Source organism: Mangifera indica, chromosome 8, assembly GCF_011075055.1.
Source record: "Mangifera indica cultivar Alphonso chromosome 8, CATAS_Mindica_2.1, whole genome shotgun sequence".
Classification (NCBI taxonomy): Eukaryota; Viridiplantae; Streptophyta; class Magnoliopsida; order Sapindales; family Anacardiaceae; genus Mangifera; species Mangifera indica.
Genome location: NC_058144.1, coordinates 975,853 through 992,803, shown reverse-complemented (window position 1 = coordinate 992,803; position 16,951 = coordinate 975,853). Strand labels below are relative to the sequence as shown.

General features: G+C 35.7%; 3 protein-coding genes across 4 annotated transcripts; 1 reads left to right on the top strand and 2 right to left on the bottom strand.

Moving 5' to 3' along the window:
* Positions 1 to 1,359: 1,359 nt before the first annotated feature.
* LOC123222884 (protein CELLULOSE SYNTHASE INTERACTIVE 3-like) lies at positions 1,360 to 4,820 on the bottom strand. Of its 2 annotated transcripts, XM_044645896.1 has the most exons (3): positions 4,667 to 4,820; positions 4,230 to 4,503; positions 1,360 to 3,202 (listed from the first exon to the last, which is right to left on the bottom strand). In XM_044645896.1, exon 3 carries the CDS (start codon positions 3,191 to 3,193, stop codon positions 1,508 to 1,510), a length of 1,686 nt encoding a protein of 561 aa, XP_044501831.1. In that variant the 5' UTR covers positions 3,194 to 3,202; positions 4,230 to 4,503; positions 4,667 to 4,820; the 3' UTR covers positions 1,360 to 1,507. The 2 variants fall into 2 exon arrangements, with proteins under 2 accessions (XP_044501831.1, XP_044501832.1); XM_044645897.1 differs by lacking the exons at positions 4,230 to 4,503; positions 4,667 to 4,820 and adding an exon at positions 3,498 to 4,094.
* A 4,144-nt stretch (positions 4,821 to 8,964) lies between these two features.
* Positions 8,965 to 9,804, bottom strand: LOC123223323 (ethylene-responsive transcription factor ERN3-like). Its single transcript, XM_044646469.1, has one exon. It carries the CDS (start codon positions 9,802 to 9,804, stop codon positions 8,965 to 8,967), a length of 840 nt encoding a protein of 279 aa, XP_044502404.1.
* A 2,615-nt stretch (positions 9,805 to 12,419) lies between these two features.
* On the top strand, positions 12,420 to 15,363 carry LOC123222882 (protein-ribulosamine 3-kinase, chloroplastic). The gene is made up of 9 exons (XM_044645895.1): positions 12,420 to 12,789; positions 13,156 to 13,309; positions 13,448 to 13,538; positions 13,656 to 13,730; positions 13,802 to 13,890; positions 14,013 to 14,131; positions 14,246 to 14,386; positions 14,667 to 14,743; positions 15,073 to 15,363. Exons 1-9 carry the CDS (start codon positions 12,693 to 12,695, stop codon positions 15,217 to 15,219), a joined length of 990 nt encoding a protein of 329 aa, XP_044501830.1. The 5' UTR covers positions 12,420 to 12,692; the 3' UTR covers positions 15,220 to 15,363.
* Positions 15,364 to 16,951: the final 1,588 nt, after the last annotated feature.

Here is a 16,951-nt window from a genome sequence, read left to right as displayed (position 1 = left end):
TTAAACTATTCGTAAAAAAATTCTTTTAAATTTATGTTAATCTAGAATTGAGTTTTATTAGACTCTTGTTGGATTAGATCCAAACCTTTTTTTCAACCATACATGAATTGATATAATATAAAAAAACCGTTTAAATTTAAAATAACCAAACTCATGGGTTCCACACTTAGATTAGAGGTTGGCCCGATGATGGGGCCCGATGAGCCAACCAATGGTCAATTTGGTGAACTATTTAAGGATAATTTTGTCTCTTTTATTGTTAAATTGATATATATTTGATGGTAATCTTATTGTTTTTATTTTGTGCAGTAACCGAAGTGAAAATTTCATTTAAGAGTATAAAAATGAGAGATATCAAAATCCCTAGCCACGAACAAGTGATTATTTAGATTTTTCTTTTCTATCAAATAATTTTTCTCATTTCTAACTCTATTTTGTATTGATATCTTTTTTTATAGCCCCTCTTACATTAATTTTTATTTCTAATTGTCATCACGCTATTCTTATTTCTAATAAGTCCATCTCATGCTGATCTCATTATTTTCAACTACGTTCACTTATTCTTACTTTCGGTGATTTACTCAAAAAATCCTAGTTAAATCAGTGATTCACTTGTGAACCAAAACAAATTTTACTCTTGAAAACCAGTTCAATAACTAAAACTATTAAGTTGTCACTTGAAACCCCTGCTACCTTGGATCTTGGTCGACCTGGTTGAACCAGTAATTTGATCCAGAGTCTTAAAACCATGACCAAAACACATCAAGTAGTGGATTAGGTTTTAATGCATAAAGAAGTATACAATATCTCTGGTGATTTCAGGTTTGTTCCAATATTTAATTAAGCAAGGCTGCCTCACTACTGCAACAATCTCAGTTTTTGGGTTCTGGAGAAATATACTCCCTCCCTTTCCTGTAATCAAGAACATTCATTTCAGAAGGTAATCAAGTTATAAATTTTATCAAGTAGCATTATTGTAGCCATAAACGTCAAGCAGCTGCCTTTTTTTCCCATGTTTAAAGTTCAATTCCAGTCACTGTCAGCAATGAGAATTATGGTGACTCGCTAGAGGTGCAAAATATGGTTTCTTTCTTGCAAATAAAGGAAAGGTTGAAGCACTTGGAAGAGATGTATTGGCGGCGTGGCTGCTGGTGCTGGTAAACAACCCTGTTCAAGAATTCAGTTACATACTTCACCCTTCTTAATATATTTATACATACTTTCTAGGCATTTAAATAAGAGACTGGAAACTCTGTCAAAGCAAAAGTGCACAATTATCTTCGGTTATGTAATCGGGAGATGTGAGCAGCAAGAGGACTTGGCTGCAAAGCGTCATCGACTCATACAAGAGAAGTGAAATAAAGAAAAAAGTTACACATTTATAAATATTATTGCATTGATATCTTAATTAGCATAAAATTCGGCATCAACTCTTAACAGATATCAGTGATACCCATGTTTCATACAGATAATGAAACAGCAACCATACACAGAATTATCCCTTTGTCTATTTCCTGGAGAACAAACTTCTCAACTTCCCTCTTTCCAATCGCTCAAGTAGCTTCTTACCACCTGGGATGTCCATCTCTGAAAGCTTTTTGAGATATCCAATTGCTCCATATGAAATCATCAGCTTCTTACATTTTTTACTTGACGCGAGAGATGCAAGGCAGGAAACAGCATACTTTTTTGCAGTGTTTTGTGGACTTGGGTCAAGCAATTGGACTAAATTTGGCACACTTTTAGCATCCCTTTTTACTTCTCTGCAATTGTGAGAATGAGTTATCAAGCTTGAAATTGCTTGGGCAGCAGCCTCTCTAACACCGTTTGATTTAGCCTCAAGCATCATGACAAGCAGAGGAATGCACCCTGCTTCACCCACCAATTTCTTCATCTCTGATGTGGTGCTAACCTTACAAATAGCTGAAGATGCAGCCTGTTGTGCACCCAATGATCCAGCTTTAAGCATGTGAACTAATCGAGGAAGGAAATTAAGAGAGATCAAAATCTCAACAGAAACTGAACCAACTAAATTCCTCAATGCCCCAACTGCAGACTCTTGAGGCAAAGGACCGTCCAGGTATGCCAATAGGCTTCGGACTCCACCTTCTGAAACAACTGACCTTCTTAGCTTCTCATTGCTGGCAGTGAGATTCTGCAGGCACTCTGCGGCATATTCTTTGGACCCTAACAAAATTCCACAATCTAATAGATTTATCATGACCTGGATGATCCCTTCTTCAGCTAGTGTTTGTCGAACCTCAGGGACAGCTGATATGTTCTTCAAAGTACATGCTGCAGCTGATTGTGAAACAGAATCACCAGTTTGACAAATCTCAATCAGAGGTCGAACCCCACCATGCCCAACAATTGCTCGGGCTGTTTCTTCTGACATTGACAATCTCTGAAGAGAAATTGTAGCCTTCTCCTTACCCACTGAGCTCCCAGATTCAACAAGCCTAATTAGAGGTGGCAAAACACCTTCTGAAACAAGCCAATTTTCACAACTACCTGACTCTGCAAGTGAGCACATTACTGTTGCAGTTTTTTCTCGTATTTTTGGAGAGGTTGCTGTCAACAGTTGGACTAAAGCAGCAATATTGCTCCTCCCTAAAACTGACAAAACATTCTTGTCATCCTCTTTCATGACCTCCAACAGGCTATCGAGAGCTCTGTGCTTCGCCTCCAAATGCCCAATCTGAAGCCGTGCAAGTAATTCCCTTAAATTGCCATGAGCTGTAGCAGTTTCACCTTCCGCTGAAGCACCAGCTACAGACAAAGGCAAAGTAGCCTCACCAAGCACCCCTGTCTTGATCAAAAGTCCACAGTCTCTTAAATTCAAATCCAATTTCCCCAATAAGGCATCAAGATCACTCTGCGTCTTAAGCTTCCCTTCATATTTCTCCTTCACACACAAGTCTGCCAATTCAATTACTTCCTTCAAGGTCTTTGACACTGCCTGCAATTGCTCCTTACAAAGTGCATTTTTGGAGAAGCAAGGATGGCTTGACAAGTCAGATAAATGAGATGGGATCTGCTCCAATTTCAAAATTATCATCTTCCACCTACCAGGAAATCCTTTAACTTCTCTAGCCTTGTCAAGAGCCACTGGAACAAGCTCTTGTGCATGTAACAACCAGTCATCAGCTGATTGAATATCTGCCAAGACCCTATTGCCACCACCTTCCACCATGATTTATATCTGTTTTCCAATCAAATAGGTCAGCGAAGTTCTTTCAACTGAATTTAAGAGAAAAATCAAACCTTTAGATGATACCCAGATGAGAAAATATATAAAGTCATATTTGGATAGAAAATCAAAAGGAAATGGAGCGGTTGCAATCATCAAACAAGTAAATTATCAAAATTAAGATTGCAATTGAAACAAGACAGAAATAAACAAACAATTAGGCCAACGCCAAGAGCCTCGAGAACTTTGTATGATCACATAAAGCTCGTTTGCTGAAAACAATAACAGACCAACAAAATCTTAGTACCTATAGATGCCCCACAATATTTTCCATCGCTTCGTCAAGTGACCATTAAATGTCAACTGTAAACAGTACTACAATTATATTCGTGAAAACGAAAGAAGTTACTTTTTCACTGCGAAAGAGTGCTGATGAAGAACGTCAGCTAGTAATTTATTAAGCATCAAAACAACCGATTTTCAATCAAAACCGGTAGGTATGGTTATGTATCAAGCAAAGCCAATAAGTATTAGTCATTTCGTGGGGCATATTGACAAGAAAGAATCAAGACTGCAACTTTACTTTTCAACCCAGAAGAGATTTTATTTGGCTTTGATCTACATCTAACGTCAAGTTTCTTTTGAAGGAGAAATAAAATTTTAAGTCTTAAATGTATTACTATTGTTGTCCCTGCCAACTGAACTAGCCAGTTTGAGAAAGAAGGAGGCTTTACTTGGAAGAGAAGACAGAAGTCTCTATCTACAGTTGTATACACGTAGAGTGTACTTAAATTCTCCGAGATGGATCAACCCCACAAAAAATTGCTTTGACTTCCCTTCAAATTTAAATCACACACACAGATTGAAGACTACGACAGCCAACAAGTTTGACTGATTTCAAAGAAATAAGAGATGAATAAAACAAAAGAAACCCAACTGCAGAGGAAAAGAACAAAAATTAGAGAGCCTTTTTCTTCTACTCACCGAGTAGGAACCAAAGAAAGCTAGAAACCAGAAAAAAAAAAAATTCAGGACCAACCTTTAAGACTTAGAAACAGGTAACTTGTTCCTTTATTTTCCGCCGAAAGCAACCCGAATATAGCTTGATCTTCAAACTTCTCTCCCAACTACACCAAAGAAATGATTCCAAGAATGGGAAACTCTATTTTCAATCCTGTTCATCTCTCTGCCTCTGCACTTAATCCCAATAATGCCTCCAAACTCAGCAATCAACAACAGCTAGGTCATCAAAACTCTCTCTCTCGCAGACTCTCAGAACAGAATCAGAAGTACCCACAAACTCTTCTTGTTTCCTGTCAGTGAAACAGACACCAAACGGTCGAAATTACTCAAAAACAACACCAAAGAAAACCACAAGAATCTTCAACTAAGCAGAAACTTAGACTTGCATAATAAAAAAATGCAATAAAATATTTAAGCTTTGACAATCACAATAACATCCAAAAATCAAATTACTTCAAATCTCTATCTTCTTTCTCTTATCAAACAAGCTGGCTGTGTAAGTCTCTCTGTCTCAGTCCCTTGGATTCTGTCTGTAAAAGAGATTTTTCCATTTTTATATTCTACACACCAGCAATTACCAATTTTGGAGAGAGAAAGTGAACGTTATGGAGAGAGAAAAGCGACATGATTCAACACAAAGATGCTTAACAGTGGAGCATCAATGCTATCGTACGGTCCTGATTGCTTCTAGAGAGAGGATTCGATTTTGACCGTTGGGATGGGGTGAAATTTGAATCTGCTTTTCGAATTTTTCCGTTACCGAGATGATGACGATTATGTGGCTGTTAAACGCCACGTGTGTGTATGACTTTTCAAAGTAAAGTTTAGTGTTCGAGGTTGGTAAAGTTGGCACATGTGTAAACGATAATTCGTGGAAAACGTTATGACTGTGGTATCCAATTACAGTTGTGCACTTAAACAGTAGAATAGAATTTCGAAAATGCCACTAAGAGGTGATTAATTTTTATAATTGGGATAGATGGGGCCTGCTAATTTATGTAATTTGATCCAATCATAATGTATTATTTTTTGACAAGTTGGCTTACTGGTTTATCTATGGCAGACTTTTTTTTTTAAATTTATTATTTGATATTTAAATTTATAATCAAATTCAAAATTTTGAATTACGCTCTTATTTTTGTTCAGATTCAGACCATCCTTGGCAGCATGCACGAGAGTAATGCAAAAAAAAAAAAAACCCTACTATTGGGAAGTAATGCCAGTATGGCCCAGGCAGTGCGTAGACAGGACATTAATCTCTTTTCTGTATTGTGTAGGCCTGTTCACTGACAATCTTGGCTTTTTGTGCCCACCACCCTCACACTGGAAAATAATCCCGAGTCCCTGAAAGGTTAAGAACGACTTACGTTAATAAAATTGAAACAGTAAAAAAGAGACGGACGGAGCCATATGTTTTTGTTACTACATGGCTCATCCAGCGAAGTACAGGAGAATTTGGGGGAGTCGGTAGGATAGGGCCAATTAAGTGATGACCACATATGCGAATTGAAAGCTTACCAACTCAATTATACGTGGAGATCTTACCAAATGCAATATGGTTATCTTTTGATGTTGGATCTGGAAACATTCAACCTATGGACTTTTGGCGTTTCATAAAAATGTTTTCATATGTATACCAAAGTTATTCGAATCCGACAGCACTACTTGTGGAATTTGTATTGGCCAATCCCCGAATCCAAGGGTGACAATTTGATGTATAAAATTTTACTTGATGCTGAGAATTGAACAACTTATAGAGTATGGGAGCATGCATGAGTATTATCAAAGTCCAATGCCTCGTGTGTCGGTGCGTGTGGAAAAACTGCAAAAATGGACCCATTTTATTTTTCTCACCTCCGAAGGGTTACCTAGGAGGGAGGATTATGAAACGTGTCAACTCTTACAAGCCTAATATTGAATTGATCTTGGATTAGAGTTTTAGTCTGGTCAGATTAAATTCAGGCTAATTCATTTATAATTTATCAATTGATGATATGATTTATTTTATTAATAATATTATTTATTTATTTTTAAAATAATATTTATTTTAATAGTAAACTTTTTATAATATTTCATATCCATTCGAATGAATTCAAACACAAATTTAAAGTTGAACATTATAAATATGATTTAAGCTAAAACTGACCCGTTACATGGCTTAATCAAATCCACCCCTGCTTGAACCTCGAGGGTGAACTCTTAAATAGGTTTTCCAAGATTGTAACTTGTTGAAAAAGTCTCACAAAGCCACCAGCACTGGGAAAAGTGAATCCATATGATACAGTAAATCAAAGATTAAAATAAAAGATTGATAAAACATGACCTAGGGCAAAGGACTTAATCCCACCCAAGTTTTAGTGCAACTTCAAACATCCACATATGGGTTTTAAAAACCTATATATCCATCTATTATTCAAGTTCTATTAAATTTTTTGATTAGTTATAAGGGTAAAACCGTTATTTTAGTATTAATATTAAAATTAATAAAATTACATCTCATTTCCCCCTCTTAGTTTAAAAAACTAAAAATTTTCTCTCACTTAAAAATTTGAAAACTTGTAATTTTCCCTTAGTGCTCAATTTTTTTAAATCTGGTGATCACTCTGGGAAGGCTGTAGCCCAGCCTTTCCACCATCTTACCCCCCAGTGGTTTTTTGATGTGAAAACCATTAAAATAGTTGGCAACATTGTATAATTGTCACACAGATCTATGTAACGTTGCATAGATTTGTGTGACGTCATTGGCCACTTTGACCAGCTTTTTAGCGATTCTCACGCTAGGAAACCACTGGAGAGAAAGGTGGTGGGAAGGTTGGCTAATGGTCTTCCCAGAGTGATCACTAGATTGGAAAAAATCAAACTCTAGGAGAAAAGTTGCAAGTTTTCAAACTTTTGAGTAAAAAAAAATTATTAGTTTTTTAAAATAAGAGGGAAAACAAGATGTAATCTTAATATTAAAGGTAAAATGATGGTTTTACCCTTATAACTATCTGAAAATTTTAATAGAAATTAGTTTATGGGTGGGTATTCGGAAATATACTAAAACTTGGTGGTAGGGCTGGATTGGTCGAGCTCGAGCCGCTCATATATTAACAGAGCCGAGCTCAGCTCTGTTAATATATGAGCGGCTCGAGCTCGGCTAAGACCGGCTCGTTTCGGGCTCAAGTTTGACTCGTTTTTCGTTATCAAAACGACATTGTTTTTAATATATATTGATCAAAACGACGTCGTTTTGTATAAAAAATTTTAATAAAATCTGTCAAGCTAGCTCGAGCTCGGCCAAGCCTGGCTCGTTTTGGGCTCGATCAAGTCGAGCTCGAACTGGCTCAGCTCGATCGAGTCAAGCTCGAACTGGCTCGGCTCGAGTCCAGCCCTACTTGGTGGGAATAAGTCTTCTTGGCCCCATGATCTATCCAAAGTTCACAGAAGCAGGTATTAAAAAAAAAAAAAAAAAGTGCCCATTATCTATAAATCCACTGTCTAGCTTTATAAGCCATTGAGTGAGAATGACAACCCACTTCCAAAAAAGTTCCAAAAACACTTTGTCGAAACTTTTACTTGTCTAAGATTTTATAGTTTGTAATAGCTTACAACTGAGAATCTTTGCCATTAATTGATCGTTATTATAATAATTGATTTTGTGAAAACAAAGTTAGGCAAAGGTACGTGTAATAGTGAGCTTGATTTTATCGATTTGGTAAGCGATAGAATACTTTTATAATCTAAGTTTCCTCTTCACCTTCATTTAAGAAATTTCTAAGAGATCATCACAAAGATTGTTAATCTTAATATATTACTATGTAACAAGTAACATGTGAACTGAAAACTAACCATGATTTAGACTGATTGTGCCATGTATAATTTACCCCGAAAACACTCTAGTAAGAGAACTATGGTGTTTGTCCTTCACATGGTTTGTTCTTGCGTGTATATGGTAAACTCCAACATGTGAATTAACAATCCCAAGAGTGACTAACCATAGAATCAACATGTCTCAATTATCTTACTACTATAACCTATTTTGTTTAAGGCTATGTATTGCTTTACTCTTCCCTGACCTAAAAGCGTTTCTCTTGACACAGGACTACTCCTGATCCTCAATTCCCTTCTTTCGCAAGCCTAATAAACTACTGCAAGTTCTGCGAATTTAGTTACAATTATTAATCAAAGTGAGATTCTCAAGTGTACCGCTCTTGTACCTTCATATTGTACAGTATGTCAATACAAAGACTATAAGTATCGGAACCTAGGAATTACATCCAAGCATGATGTTAGCTCAAAGAAAGCTCGAAATTGTAGTATAAAAAGGCATATACTGTTGGAGATATAGCAATCAGAAAGGCCGCCAGACGTCTTGTTGATTACCACTGCTGCACGGCTAGCGCCGCAATAGGAAGAGAAAAAGAAATTTATAAGTTACAGTAAAACATTTCAAGAACTGTGCTGGGATGCTTGTTTCGCTTCTTTCTGGGCTCTGGCTATGACTTAATCGTTAAGATATTATTGCAGATCACATCTCACATAATATAAAGAGTCTCCAAAGGAACATTTAGAATATATAGTTATCAGGGCCGCTAGCTATAGTTCCATTTTAACCATGCATGTTCAACGGTCTCTTATTATTCCCAAGGGTCATAAGTCTTACTGTAATTGTTGTCAAACTTATGTTCATCATCAGTCAAAACAGCATGCAGCAAGTTCAAACTTATTTGATCTACATGAACATGATTCATAGCCATTACTTTATTCTTCTATAATAGAACTCCTTTCGTTTCTCCAGCACTAGGTGGAAGCCCACTAAATGTTGGAGGAACCACAACTGAAGAAGAAACCTTTAGCCTTTTACTCCCCCAACCCTCATGACTGCTATTAATTTCTGGGTTATCAATCCACCCCATCATTTGATCCGTGAACCCTTGATCGCCAACGCTAACTTCTCCAGCATCTGACACGTATGAATCCACCCCAGGTTGCCGGAACCCGATCCATTCACTACTCCAATCTGAAACACCATAGCTTTCCCAAGAATATGGCTCGTCCGCTACATGGGGCACGATTATGCTAGGTTGCACCGCTTTTTCAATGTTCTTTATATCCATTGGGCTTTGGTATTGGTAGCTCCTGAAGTGGAATATATTAGCAAAGGTACAGTGATCACTCACTCTACTTTTTGTTGACTTATTATTTTCTGAATTCCTAGCCACGATACTTTGTAGGTTCTTGCTCAATTTTGCCTTCAAAGTAGAGAAGCTAAGTCCAGCCTGCTGATCATTCGATTCAGATATGAACCTTCCGTTTGGAGGGGGCGAACCTGGTTGACTCGAACGATTAACCAAGGCAAAATTGGTTCGAGCATTTTCCCCACGTAGGGCCCGAGCCGCTTCGTCATAGGCTCTGGCAGCTTCTTCTGGTGTATCATATGTTCCTAACCATAATCTCACACGTTGAGACGTGTCCTTGATTTCCGCCACCCATCTACCCGACGGCCTTTGCCGGACTCCAACAAACCTACGAACCGTTTTCCTGGTTGGTTGAGCCTGAACCGTGGTCTTGCTAGTTGCTGTATGTTTACTTGTTTCAGGCCCCGCCATCAAAACCTAAGTTACGATGAATCCAAGCTCTAGCTTTTGATTAGGTTTTCCAAAGTCAGGTGAAGGGAGAATAATTTTTTGTACTATGAATGAAGGGTACAAAGTACTAACCTGGTACTATATATATATATATATATATATATATATATATATATATATATATATATATATATATATATATATATATATATATATATATATATTGTGGTCACTAGCTCAGACTATTATTTATAAGTGAATAATAACCATATGCATATAATATTCGCTATATTGTCTTCTTCCTCAAACATCTTTTTAATCTTCAATCGTGTACATGATGAACTTTGCAAGCTCCCATTGCTTGGCTCAATGCTGATGAACTAGGCTTTCAATAATTTCAGAGATCCATAGTAATCTTTCATTATCAATTAATTAGAAAAGCAACTACTAAATATGAAATTTTATTTTCCAAATTGATATAGCCAATAGCTTTCAGATAGAAAGCAACTCCAATTACGTATAATTTACTTAAGTTAGTCAGAGAACCCCATTTCCAGCATGTAAAGATGATTTAAGTTCCGTAGTGGCAAGAACCACTAACCCACTTGCTAGAGAAGGCCATCAGCTTAAAAGTTCAAGAGCAGCGGCTTGATGAGATTAGAACAAGCTAGATCTCTCAATGGTGTAAAATTACAGAGACAAAACGACAGAAGAAAGGCGGTCCGATTTTGTCAGCTTGTAAATGAAGAAGGGATTTGGAACGTTAAATCCCAATTTCCAATTTTAATAATCCGGCAGGAAAATTAGTTTAATTGAGAGTGACGTGGAGTTTACCGTTGGATTTTAGCCATTGGTACCTGAGTGAGTTGCGTGTGGGTTCCATAAACAACTCTGTATCGTGTCTTTTACACTGGTTGTTTACTTTATTTACTAAATTGCACATGGTTTTGAACAGAATTACAAAGTTACTTATGGGTAACTAATTTGTTTTGGCATTAGATTTGTGGGTAATTAAGGAACAAAACTTTGTCTTAATGTTAATCCGTGGCCCTTGGATTATGACTATAGTCGTGTAATGCGGCCTTAGATTCCCAATAGTTTCTTTCCTGTAAGTGAGAATTTTGGTGATTAGTTATTGGATTTTGTGGTTAAGACACGTGTACGTCCCAGAATTGTAATTATCATATTACTTTCCACTAAAAATTAACAAGAGGGTTATAACAAATATGAAAAAAAAATTTGAAATTATCATATTACTTTTAATTATATCATTTATTAGAGATTATCATAGTATCTTAACTAAATTTATATGTAATTAAAATATTTAATTTTTTTCTATGCCTCTTTCATTATCTCAAATATTATTAATTTGATGTATTAATTAAATATTCAGAATAAGAATGATTGTTTAACTAACTCTTTAAAGATAATTTCAGTTTAACTGATAAAAAAAGAAATTTCAAATATAAGAATACAACTCACATCAGTCAGAAATCTTATAAACAAAAAGGTTTGCTCTTTTTTTTTTTTTTTCACAAATATATTGCCATATGATAGAACAAATTTATCTTCTAATGATTCCATGATCTGTTGGCTTTTTTACTTCCTGCCACTTCCCAGCGGCCATTCATAAAAAAACACAAGGTATGATCTCGATTAAATGGAAAAAGTTACGATAATTCCATGCTAATACCCATTTGTTTTATAGGATAAGCTCTTCATACAACCACCAGAAAAGCTAATTGAATATTTGGGCTAAAGGATAGAATGCGAGCTTCTATTTCATCATACAAAAAATTGGGCTTCAATTTAAAGACTTGTTTGGCTCTGGTGCTTGACCTGGTAGAGTGGTAGCTGCCTGCATCTAAATTTTTGTGGGATGGCCTGTGGTCTTTTAGAGGTTTGGATTTTAGATGGTAATTGGTGGAAACAACTTGTTTCTGAAGGATGTTTGAGTTAGAGGTGGCTCTTTGTTGATGGAGAACTGGGTTCACTGAAATTAGCTAAATGCATTTTGAAAAAAAATAATAATAGTAATAATAATAAAGGTTGGTTTGAGTGAGATGTGAGTCATTTCATATTTTGTGTGATCAGACATACATTCATTCTCAGAGTTTATCTATGTATACACCTATTATAGATTGAGCTCATCTTCGTATGTGACAGTCATTTCGTATATGACAAAGAAAATTTTTTGGCCAGAGTAGACCACTTTTATAACAATAAATTGAGCTCATCTTCTGAATTTTCCAAAACTATGACAATTCTATTGCAACAGCTCAAATAGGCTTACATTGGAAACATTGCCAAAGAAGCAAAAGCAATAATCTTCTGAATTTTTTGATGAGTTGATTCTAATACTGCAGAATCTTTTTTTTTGTTAAATTTAATAGTAGAAGTAAATCGTTTACTTTCAGTCTTTATTAAAGATTTTAAATGGTGAATTGAAGTCTAATAATCATTACACGTAACTTATCTTATAGTTTTTTCTCTCAAAAGATAGATAAATTTTAATTGTATTTTTAACAGAGAAAGAAAGTGTGAGACACTTGGAGAATTGGTGAGTGGTTATAAGATTAGAAATTGTTCCTGTTACCCTCATTAAACAACACAGGAGTTAGAAATTTATAGAAGTAAAGTTTTGGTTATTGTAATTTTGATTCAAATTTTATATTTGAGAGAAATAAGATGGAGAATTTATGAACAGCTGAGGAAGTGTTGACATGATAATAACTTTGACCAAAGGACAAATCTATCTCTGGTTAGTGCCCATTAACCTTGATACCAAACACGTCTCCATGTTCTCAAACTGAGCTCAGCTTTCTCTGAAATCAAGCCAATAGAAAGGAGACACCACACAGACACAGGCAAACCACCGCTAAGTCTAACTGTGTCGTGTGAATGAGATAATGGTTGCAATAGCGCACATGGGAATTCTCTCTTTTTGCTCTTGCTATCCTTGTCTTCCCTCTCCTCGCTCCTTCAACAAACGCACAACATTTGCTAGTAATTTTATTCTTTATCCTTGTCTTGGTTTAGCTGTTTTTATAATCCTTTTTAGATAGTGAAATTATCTGTTCTTTATTTTATCACCCCTTTTGATGAATTCATTTTTGAGGCTGTTGGGAAATTTCTGGACATGGGTTTTGTTACTTTTCTGTTGTAATTTTACTTCACAAATTACAATGTCCGCTTTGGAGGCACCCCATGTATGTAGCTGTTTTTGAACAATTTCAGGGTTGTAAAAAGAGTTAATATAGATTTTGCTCTATCACACGAGGAACAATCTTGAATTGCAGAAGTTATAAGCATCATTTATGTGTCTGTGCTGTGAATTTCTGTTAAAAATTTTGATTTTTGGATATCTGACAGTGGCGGCAATGAGTGATGACCCAGTCCGTGAATGGATTCTCTCAGAAGGAAAGGCAACCCAGATTACAAAGATTAGTCCTATTGGTGGTGGCTGCATCAATCTTGCTAGTCGTTATGACACTGATGCTGGTTCATTCTTTGTTAAAACAAACAGGTGTGGTATGTGATGCTTATAAATTGAATATATTATGTGAGTTGAATGGGTTCTTGATGTTTCATTATTACTATTTTTACAAGGAAGAAGAGATATTGGAATGATATATTCGATGATGTTGAAATGTTGGATTATCAGGGGTATCGGACCATCAATGTTTGAGGGAGAGTCTCTTGGTCTTGGTGCAATGTATGAAACCAGAACAATCCGAGTACCTAGACCCTTTAAGGTGAGGAAGTCTTAGCTTATTCTAATATAGAACTGCTTTCCAGCCACAAATCAATATTTCTTGGTGGTAGTTCTAGTATTTTACTTGGGGGATAAAATCTGTGCATAACTGTTGTAGGTTGGAGCCTTACCAACTGGTGGATCATATATCATCATGGAGTTCATTGAGTTTGGTATTTCTAGAGGTGATCAGGTGAGGCTCGGGAGTTTTATGTTAAAATTATGATGGCACTATTGATTTCTTAACCCTTCGTTGTTCTGCAGTCTGTTTTAGGGAGGAAGCTAGCTGAAATGCATAAAGCTGGGAAATCCAGTAAAGGTTTTGGTTTTGATGTTGATAATACCATTGGCAGGTTAGTTCAATAAATTTTATTAGTTGTCCTAGACTAGTGCTAAAGCTTTGAGGAATTCATGATGGAAACTAGACTTGAAAATTGATTGATTTCTAGCTGCCTCATTTAAATTGCTTATGTAGTACTCCGCAAATAAACACATGGACGTCAGATTGGATTAAGTTTTATGCAGAGCATAGATTAGGTTACCAGCTGAAGTTGGCATTAGACCAGTACGGCGATTCAACTATTTACCAAAGAGGTAATGGCATTCTTGACATAATTTTCTCCTTGTCGAAATTTCTGCCCATATGGTGTGTTTTAGCTTTTCTCGAACTCTGCAAAAGTTGATGCTTAAGTGAAACTTTGTTAACAGGACAGAAACTGATGAATAACTTGGCACCTCTTTTTGAAGACATTGTCATAGAGCCATGCTTACTACATGGAGACTTGTGGAGTGGGAATATCAGCTCTGACAAAAATGGCGAGCCTGTTATTCTTGATCCAGCCTGTTACTGTAAGTCAGCTTGCATACCATCTAGTGGATCAACAAACGAGACTTATGTTGGCTTTATTTTGACAAAACCCAGAAATGGTCTGGAGAAATCTGGTTTAGAACCGTAAAATGTTGTGACATTTCTATGCTTTTTGCCACCAATAGCATGAAGTCTGACCTCAAGAAGTTAAGATTGAGAATTTGTTCCTTCGCTTTGTTCATTGAATCACTAAAAGCATGAACTCGTTTAGATTCATGATGCAGTAATTCTCATGTATTTGCTGATAATGTGATTCTGTAGATGGACATAATGAAGCCGAATTTGGAATGTCATGGTGTGCTGGTTTTGGAGGATCATTTTACAAATCATATTTTGAGGTATCACTGTTTCCATACAAATAAACTATGATGAACTGACAAGTAAACACTGCATTGACCAACTCTAAGGCTAGATTGGTGTAAATCTCATTTCAAATTAGATTTTGCACTTTCAGCAACAAGGAGTATAAAGACGCTTGACACCGGTGTCAAGCTAATTAGTCTCTTGACTCTTCAAGTTGCAACTTTGTCTCAGACTGAGTTGGAGACTTGGTTCTATTTATCCTCCTCTCTTTTTATCAATTAATAGGCTATTTGCATTTGCATTTTACTTTGTGTTTTCATAGTTGGTCTTTCAATATCGTGATGAAGTATCTTTAATTTATCAGGTGATGCCGAAACAACCAGGCTTCGAGAAAAGAAGAGATCTTTACATGCTGTACCATTACTTGAATCATTACAATCTCTTTGGTTCTGGTTACCGTTCATCGGCCCTGTCAATAATAGATGATTATTTAAGGATGTTAAAAGTGTAGGCATCTGTTAAAAAGCGATAGCCATATGTAAGTATAACCCTTTTTTGGATTAAAATATACGTATGCTTTGAACCAAGCTGAGGCTTATTTGTGTATATGTGTCTGCTTGGATATATTAACAAACTTAGCCCCATCTTTAACAAATTCGTAACTGCATTCGTGAATGACCCTAAATGTTTTTACGGTGGGTTGGAATTTGGCAACTCTAAAGTACGACATTGAGACTGAGGAATGTTTCCTTCTGATACATTGACAAGGTTTCGTAAGTTGCTGCAGAACCAAGCCAAGAAGAGTTCTTTATTGTAGACGGTGAAGAAGATGTTAGACTATCTCTGCACAAAATGGGTCGAAAATTAGAGCTATTTTCTTACCAATAAACCTCAAATCAATGGGTGACTATTGAGTAATTTTAACCTGTAAATTTATCCCGAATAATATGCAATGTCATATGCAGGGATGAGATCAAGCTGAATTGGTTCAGATTTGAATCCATGTTTGGTTTGAATGAGTTATACTCTAACTAAATCTCTAGTTTGATTTGAGTTTGAGAGTTTATCGACAATTCTTTATTAGAGTTCTTTGTCTTTAATGAATCTCTTTTTCTATTTACAGCTTTACCTATAAGGTTGGATTTGAACTGAGTTGACTAGATCTTAAAAACCGGTTCGATTTGATACGAATTTGAATTGAGTTCGATGCAAAGGAATTGACTTGCATTTCAAATCAAGTGAAACTCAAGTTAGTGGGTATATGACTTATGTGATTTGAGGTTGGTTCAAATTCATAATTTAAATCTATAGTTTAGATTCATGATTTAATTTTAGTTTGAATTTATAAATTGAGTCTAATATAATTTAAATTCGAGCTAAATTTATAAAGTAATATTGTTTTATCTGTTATTGAGTCATGGTTTCAAATATTCTCACTAAATTATCACCCTTTCCATGTCTATTTTATTTTCTAGTATCGTAAAATTATACTATTCTAATTTAGAATCTATTAAAATCATTTGGTTTTATTACAATCATAATATTTCCTTATTCTAAAAATTATCATAATCTTGAATTAAAAATGTAATTCCATTATTTCTATTATTATACGATATAGTAGTCCAATCAGACTGCAACGAGATGACTGGGCAAGTAAAAGATGGACCACGGTTCTACAATGGATTGGGAAGTATGCGTTAGAGGAGTAATGGATATAAAATTTGGGAAGGGTACTGAGGAACAAGAAGAAATGCTGCAAATTGGGATTGGAATGTTGACCCTTTTGTGGACGAGGCATTGGCTGATTTCTTAATATGCTGAATCTAAAGCAAGACAACAGGCACAACTCAGGCCTACACTTGTCCCCATGCGGCCACCAGCCCATTCTTTGGGCCTCGTTAATAACAAAAATGACTCACTCGCAGATTTAAAGGTCGAACAGTTCATTATTTTAACCATGTGCATATATTTAAATTCCATTTAAAAAATAATTTAATTATAAATTTGATTTAAATATAAATATTTAGATTATTTTAAACTTATCTTATTTTATAAAATGAATCTAAATTCTAATTTAAACTCAATTTATTTAATATAATTTCAAATTTTAACTCGAATTAGTTAAATTAAATCCAACCTTTATGATAGTTTTGAAGAAACCAAATAAAACCAAAATCGAAGAGCAACGGCATATGCACTTTCCTGTGTCAACGGACCCACCAAACTTTGAACGGCGAAAGCAG

Coding starts and splice junctions, on each gene's coding strand:
- LOC123222882 (XM_044645895.1), top strand. CDS start 12,693: ATGGTTGCAATAGCGCACATGGGAATTCTCTCTTTTTGCTCTTGCTAT. Junction 12,790..13,155: donor CAAACGCACAACATTTGCTA/GTAATTTTATTC, acceptor GATATCTGACAG/TGGCGGCAATGAGTGATGAC. Junction 14,744..15,072: donor TTTACAAATCATATTTTGAG/GTATCACTGTTT, acceptor TTAATTTATCAG/GTGATGCCGAAACAACCAGG.
- LOC123223323 (XM_044646469.1), bottom strand. CDS start 9,804: ATGGCGGGGCCTGAAACAAGTAAACATACAGCAACTAGCAAGACCACG.
- LOC123222884 (XM_044645896.1), bottom strand. CDS start 3,193: ATGGTGGAAGGTGGTGGCAATAGGGTCTTGGCAGATATTCAATCAGCT.